General features: G+C 41.2%; 1 protein-coding gene across 1 annotated transcript in view; it reads left to right on the top strand.

Moving 5' to 3' along the window:
* LOC101850654 (iroquois-class homeodomain protein irx-5) overlaps positions 1-7,337 on the top strand; it is a 59,414-nt gene that overhangs the window by 18,199 nt on the left and 33,878 nt on the right. Inside the window, exons 3-5 of the mRNA XM_005100182.3 lie at positions 1,343-1,452; positions 2,396-2,522; positions 2,870-3,083. Of these exons, the coding sequence (XP_005100239.1) occupies positions 1,343-1,452; positions 2,396-2,522; positions 2,870-3,083 (451 nt within the window). The remainder of the gene's footprint in view (positions 1-1,342; positions 1,453-2,395; positions 2,523-2,869; positions 3,084-7,337) is intronic.

The raw sequence follows: 7,337 nt of genomic DNA, 5'->3' as shown, positions 1-7,337 counted from the left end.
ACACACACACACACACACACACACTCAAACACACACACACACAAACACACTAGAAGAGCAATACCAATCTCCAGATTTGTTAATGGTTGAACTAAATATCATGAACTGCCATTTAAATAATTGATTGGTTGATGAAATAACAGATCGATGGGCTGATTGAATAACTGTCGACTGATTGATTGATTGATTGATTGATTGGTTGACGAGCCGGTTGGTTTATTCTTCGTAAATTTGCTGATGAGTTAGAATGCTGATTATTTCGTTGGTTTTATGCAATAATTGTTGAAGTGGTAAGCTAACGTACTGGGGTGTTGTTGTTTTTTACTGGCTGGCTGATTTGAGAACTGATCAAATGGCCGAGTGGGTGAAGAGACAGCTATTTTAATGTAAGATTAAGTTATTGGAGGTTTAGCTGAAACAGAATTGTTCTACAAGATGTGACGATAATTCACAAATTTTCATCTTATTCCATGGTAGGATTTATATTTTATTCTAATTAATAAATTGATTTATTGTTCATATACATGTATTTGATCTTATATCGTTAAGACCAGTTTTCTTGGCAAATTTTACGTCTAAAGAAACTTTCATTTGCTTTATAATTATATCATCCGTTACGGGAAGTTTTTCTTATTTGTCATATTTTGATAAATAGAACATTTTTAAACTTCACATTAATTCCTCATAATCCGTTATGGGAAGGTTTCGTTAAACTTGACATTGCTTTCTCATACTTTTTTTTATGGAAAGCTTTCTTTAATCTAAATATAACTTTCTAAAATTTTGTTCTTGGAAACTTTCGTTAACGTTCATATTACCTCATACTTTGACATGGCTGGGAAGCTTTCGTTTTACATGACATTACTTTTTCATACCTTCTTATGGGAAGCGTTTGTCAACATTCATATTGCCTCATACTTTGTTATGGAAAGCTTTCATTATACTTCATATTACTTTCTCATACTTTGTTATGAGAAACCTTCTAGTTTTAGCTTTAGTAAGAGTTTTACGGCACTTGTAACACAATAACGTCATATAAGTGACGAAGATTAGACGTGTTACTAGAAAGTAACAGACACAAAATGGAAGGAGGGGAGATAAATAAGATAGTATATATATTTTTTTTTTTATAGGAAAGAAGGAACAAACCACACCAGAGCACACACCAACCACCCACGGGAAACCTTCCTTATATTTCATAAAATTATTTCTTACTTTGTTATATTATTTAAAGACAAAAAAACAACATAACAAGCAAAAAAGAAACAAAAACACAAAAAAACTGACAAACTTCGTTAATCTTGACATGACGTCCCTCAATCCACCGATCTGCTCCCCACAGGGAACCACCCCGTATGACCTCAAGGAAAGCGCCGAGGCCTGGCGCACACTCGCCGCATCCCAGCCGGGCTTCCCTTACGATCCCATGGCCATGTACCCTTACGGACCAGGGTGAGTGTCTGTCTGTATACATATCCCTCTGCTCTGCTCTCCTCTCTCCTTCCGTCTTCCCCTCTCTCTCTTCCCCTCTCTCTCTCTCTCTCTCTCTCTCTCTCTCTCTCTCTCTCTCTCTCTCTCTCTCTCTCTCTGCTCTGCTTTCCTCTCTCCTCCCGTCTCCCCCCTCTCTCGCGCTCTCTCTCTCTCTCTCTCTCTCTCTCTCTCTCTCTCTCTCTCTCTCTCTCTCTCTCTCTCTCTCTCTCTCTCTCTCTCTCTCTATCTCTCTCTCTCTCTCTCTCTCTCTGTGTCTCTTTCTCATTCGTCTTTGTAAATTGATTTGTTATAGATCTGAAGCTTTTCGTTCTCTTCTTCAACACATCATATTATAATATCATTTAGGAGGCAGGTTTCTTCAGGCCCGACTCAGGACGAATGGAATACAGTATCTTATTGGACAGACATTTTGACTAGATCTCGATAATATAACTTCTCTATACTATGGGAACCGAACTCGCGATGGAGTGTTATTGATGCGAAACTTAAATCGCGGAGAATGTTCTTTCAAGTCAATTTTAAGAAAGTAACGACATCTAATATTCCAAGCCACCATTCATTCAGGTTTCAGTTTTCTCACATCTCTATTTCTTCACTGTTTTACTCACTCATGCTATTCCCCCCTTTCTCACTCAATTCCCTTTTTTTCCTTTGATTTTTTCCCCTCAAGAAAAAAGAAGACCAAAAAAAAAAACAAAAAAAAAAAAAGAAAACAAGACAAAAGTCTGTCTACTCGAACACACTGTTGTTTTAGACAGAAGGGCTTTTAAACTTTGAACTAGCTGACTCACAAAGCACTCAGATAGATATCCGGCTCTCTCACCTTCCAACGATGAAAGAGCAAAACAAAAAAGATTCCAGCGCCTCTCTCAATGGGTCTATTGTACTGTGTTTGTTTTATCAGGAAGAACGCGACTCGCGAGAACACCAACACTCTGAAGGCGTGGCTGTATGAACATCGGAAAAACCCGTACCCGACCAAGGGAGAGAAGATTATGCTGGCTATCATCACCAAGATGACGCTCACTCAGGTTTGTGGGGGAATTTGTGTTTCTGTGTGGGTTTGTGTTGTGTGTGTGTGGAGGGGGGTGTTCTTTTGGGTATGGTGTGTGGTTAGGGTGGGGTTGTGTGGGGGGTTTTGTGTGTATGTGTGTGTGTGTGTTGTAATGAGAGAAAGAAAGAAAGAAAGAAAGAAGGAAAGAAAGAAAGAAAGAAAGAAAGAAAGAAAGAAAGAAAGAAAGAAAGAAAGAAAGAGAAAGAGAGAGTGTATTTGTGCAACAACAAGAAAAAAATACACGCTTTGAGCGAAACTCTCACTGTTTTGAGTAATTGAAATTTATTTTTAAAAAACAAAACCTTCCCATAATCCCGCCAACAGGTGTCGACCTGGTTCGCCAACGCCAGGAGACGGCTCAAGAAGGAGAACAAGATGACATGGTCACCTCGCAACAGGAGCGAGGACGGCAGTGATGACGTAGACAATCCCGAGGACGATGACGACTGTGGAGAGAGCAGGGCTCATGACGTCATGTCGCCCAATCATGAACTGGACATCACGTCATCCAAGCCATCGTCACCTCTCTTATCTCCAGGTAAGGAGAGTTACTGTATCGTCATATTGTTATAATGTTAAAGGGTTTCTATCTTCATCAATATTCTATTATTTCAAATGTTGTCTTAATATTTGACGTCTGAGTTTGTGAGTAGGTGGTTAGTGAGTGAACCAGTGTGGTATTCTCCTTCTTTCCTATTAAAGAGATAACGTCCGCACCTCTCCTCCTTCTTTTCTTTGTATGTTACTCTTTACTAGTAACACCTCTAATCTTCGGTACCTAAAGGATCGAATTGTGTTGTGGGTGTCGTAAAACTCTTACTAAAATTAAAGTTAAGAGTTTGTAAATTTTAAACGCAAAAGCAGACAAAATCATTTTTCATTTTCATTGTCCTCGTAGCTGGAATGTCATTTCACAACAAAACGCGAATCCCCATGTAGTTCGTTGCCAACATAACCCGCAACAAACGGGAACTTTCAACACCCACAAAACGCAGGTAGACCTCTTAGAATTCAACGATGTTGTTATATATACCATGTCATTTAGAGCAATCAAACCTGCTCTAATGTCCAATGCAATCAGCTGAACCACTTCCCACGCCCCCTCCTCCACCTATATTGTTTTCTATTAATTTTAATGATATTATAATAATGACTCTGTCTGGGAGGACTACCTATCTAAGATGGCAATTTTTCTCCTCGGCAATGGGTGGCCGTCTTGGACAGGTTCAATTGTATAAACCATAAATTCCGAGACATCATTTCGATTATTATGGTGCTCTATCACATTGCACTGTTAGTGTTTTAGTTTTGGTATTGAATGTTGTTCTCGTTCTCGTAAATGTGTCTGTTTGAATTTGCAAGAACTATGTTTGTCTCGATATTTAGTTAAATTTTAATGCCACCCGAATCTCATTATGTTGAATACTCAACGTGCACTAGCTGGACCTGTATGTTCAGAACTGAATACGAGTATCAAAGTAGCTGGCTTTCAGCATCCCCCCCCCCCCCCCCGGCTACCACTGTTTTTCCCTTTAGAGACAACGTAGCGATACAATGAAACAATGAGGTTGAGGGATCGATGACGGACAAAAGCATACCATAACAAAAATTAACAGCGTGGAAGCGAGATATGATAAGGAGAAGAAAGGGCATTTATGCTTCCAATTTCCATATTCGAATAAATGCTCAATGTCCATTACAACAGTCAAAGAGATATCACATTTATATAAAATAATAGACAGCGGTATACGTAGAGCTCAATACCGTGTATAAATTATATAAACATTGTTAGTTGTAAAGAAGTGCACTTCATGGCAACAAAGATGAAGAAGAAGAAGAAGAAGAAGAAGAAGAAGAAGAAGAAGAAGAAGAAGAAGAAAAACAAGAACAAGAACAAGAACAAGAACAAGAACAAGAACAAGAACAAGAACAAGAAGACTTTGAATGAATATAATATACCGGAGTGAGAACACAATCGCTGTGTATGAGGTAAGAAGAAGCCAATAGACGCGTTTGTAGCGAAATGTTGACTTTAATCAAACACGTATCACATTGCACCCCGGATCTCTGTGAACCCAAGTTGATATATAATGTATAGAAGTAGGGTTTTTCTTCTTGGCTATCAGTTTCTCGGGTGTTGTTTCTACCCCAAAGTAAGATCCATTGCTGTGTAGATTACAGAGTCTTCAGTCAGCGACCTCTGATGTCCAGCAGGGGAGTGAAAAAGTGAAGAAGAAGAACAGAAAGTAAGAGGGTATGGCTAAATAATTGAGACAATCAGCTCGTGTCGGGTGATGTTTCTACCTCTAGCAAGTAATATAAGACAATAAAAAGACTTTTACGTTGAGCGTTCTGTAACACCCCGGCAAACGTCTCCGAATTGTTGTCGTGGGGCTGCACAGGGGATGAAACCTGCCCGACATGAGAACCGCCAAATCTCAACGTTCCCAGAATGAATAATTTACCGGCCTTCCCCGGCCACCTTTCGCTCCTCAACTGGGTCGGCCGTCAACACGTCACAGTCCATCCCGGCCTGGTTTGACCACAGAGGGACTCAGGTGTCCGAACGGACACCCCTGGCAGAAGCTCAGTCGCCGCGCGCTCCACAGATACAATTATTGTGTCGTGATGGGGCAGGGTCGGCACACCTTTCTGATCCGGCCCACGCACCTGCATGACGTAACAGCGGTCAGTTCTGGCGTCACCCGGCCTCTTATTTACGATGTTCAGAGAGGACTTCATCTCATCAGACTTTCTCATCTGGCCACGGTCCAAGGCGGAAATGAGCTAAAATAGTGATGAGATTGCCGCCTTGGAGGGATCAGATTTCTGACATCGAGTCTCGGCCGTGTCATCTTCTCTAAGTCTCTCCCTTGCTGTCTCATGCGTACGACATTTTTGACCTGTAGTAAGCAGACACCGACACATTTATTTGAACCCGTTAGAGTTCGTTTGATAAATTTTTGAAAACTGAGGTGCAGAAAAACAAACCACAACTGCTTTGCATAAACTGGCTTTTGTCTTAACTTCTTTTTAAACTGTAGAATCATTCAAGAATACGTTATGTGTTAATATCTTTCTCCTTGTTTTCTTCATTTTTACTTTTACTGTTGTTGTTTGTTTTTGTTGTGTGTTTTTTTTTTGGGGGGGGGGTGAAAAAGTGACCCTTGCTATGTCTAGTTCAGTGATAAAACCAAAGAATTGAGAAATCTTCCTCTCACACTATTCAGGCTGTTTATCTAACGCCTCTCGGACCAGATCGGCTTGTTTTTGTTTGGGTGTTGTTGTTGTTTTTTTTTGGGGGGTAGGAGGAATAATTAGATGGCCCACCACGCCTAACAAGCAAATTAAATGTCCACCTACGCTCTCAGAATTTCTTATTTCATAGCGATCACACCAAAAACGGCTATAATATACGCTGTGACAAACACGGGTTGTCCCCCATGATGTAGTAGTTATTAGTGGCGAACAACGACGCGTCTTGTGGGTTTCTTTTTTTTTTGTTCCGGTCAAAATGATTACTTGGCGTTTTATGCATTCGCCAGCCCCCGGATAATACAGACACGCCGTTAGCCGGAGACCGGCCGTGGGTGTTTCCTTGTTTACAAGGATAATGGCTAACGTACAAGCCGGCGATAATGTTACCTTAGGAGAACATTATACGCATAGACAAGATAGTATGTGATTAGGTCTGCTTTAGATTTTATATATTATATTATGTATTCATTTATCTGCTTATTTTTGCTTGCTATGTTCTAAAGAAGATGATACAGGAAGAAGCTATTGGAATTAAAACAGGGAGGATGTGAATCCCGCATCCTATTGTGTTGTTTATATATACATTGTCACGTAAGGGGTGGGGTGCGCATGTTATTAGTCTTGCATGTCGTCTGTTTGTCTGAGCAAACACGTGTCATAACGGTTTACAAATAAAGCGATGGGATTTTACACTATCGATAGATACGCAGTTTTTGATGGGTAACGTATGAACGTTGACGTTTAGAACAGCGAGAGAAAGAGGGTATCAAATTGGCAACCTGTCCGTAGTTTTCTAGTTTTCGTTTTGTACATAGTACTTTTGGCTGTGTGAATGAGCTGGTTGGGTGGGGCACTTGTGTGTGTGTGTGTGTGTGTGTGTGTGTGTGTGTGTGTGTGTGTGTGTGTGTGTGTGTGTGTGTGTGTGTGTGTGTTCGCGCGTTACAAGTTAACATTTCATTGTCACCCGAATCTGGCTTCTCTATTCACGGTTGCGTTCAAATTCACCTGCACCCCCCTCCTCCCTCCCTCTGTCCTTTTTTGCCACCTTTCCACGATCCAAAAAGTATCATCACTCCCTTTCTTGTTTGCCCTTTTCTTATTTGGGTGTGTTTGAAGTTGGTTAGAACACATAACTGAAGAACGAACATCTACCGCAAAGTCGCACCGAGCCTTGTATGCAATGAAAAGTGGCCACTCGAACAGAACGTTGTACTTTTGAGCGCCGGCAGAAAACGGAGAAAGCTCAGAGTGTAGCGGAGTCTGTCCGTGATAAAGGACGGCCAGTGACCCGTGACTCGCCCGGGCCTTGACTGGATCACCTCGAGGTGTGAACACATGGCAACCTCGACGATGTTGCGGCCCGTTTCTCTGGAGGCGACACATTACTCATTGAGCTCTGGGCGGCAGGCTAAAGGACCCGAGGCTCCCACGTGCATTATTGATGTCAGAAGAAGAAAACTTGAGGAGAGACCTTTCAGTTCACTTCTTGAAGGATACTTACTCACTCCAGATTTCTTTTGTCAAGCCCCCCCCC

This window comes from Aplysia californica, unplaced genomic scaffold, assembly GCF_000002075.1.
Source record: "Aplysia californica isolate F4 #8 unplaced genomic scaffold, AplCal3.0 scaffold00239, whole genome shotgun sequence".
Taxonomy (NCBI): Eukaryota; Metazoa; Mollusca; class Gastropoda; order Aplysiida; family Aplysiidae; genus Aplysia; species Aplysia californica.
Note: the sequence above shows the minus strand (reverse complement) of the source record. Positions and strands in the feature narration are given on the sequence as shown.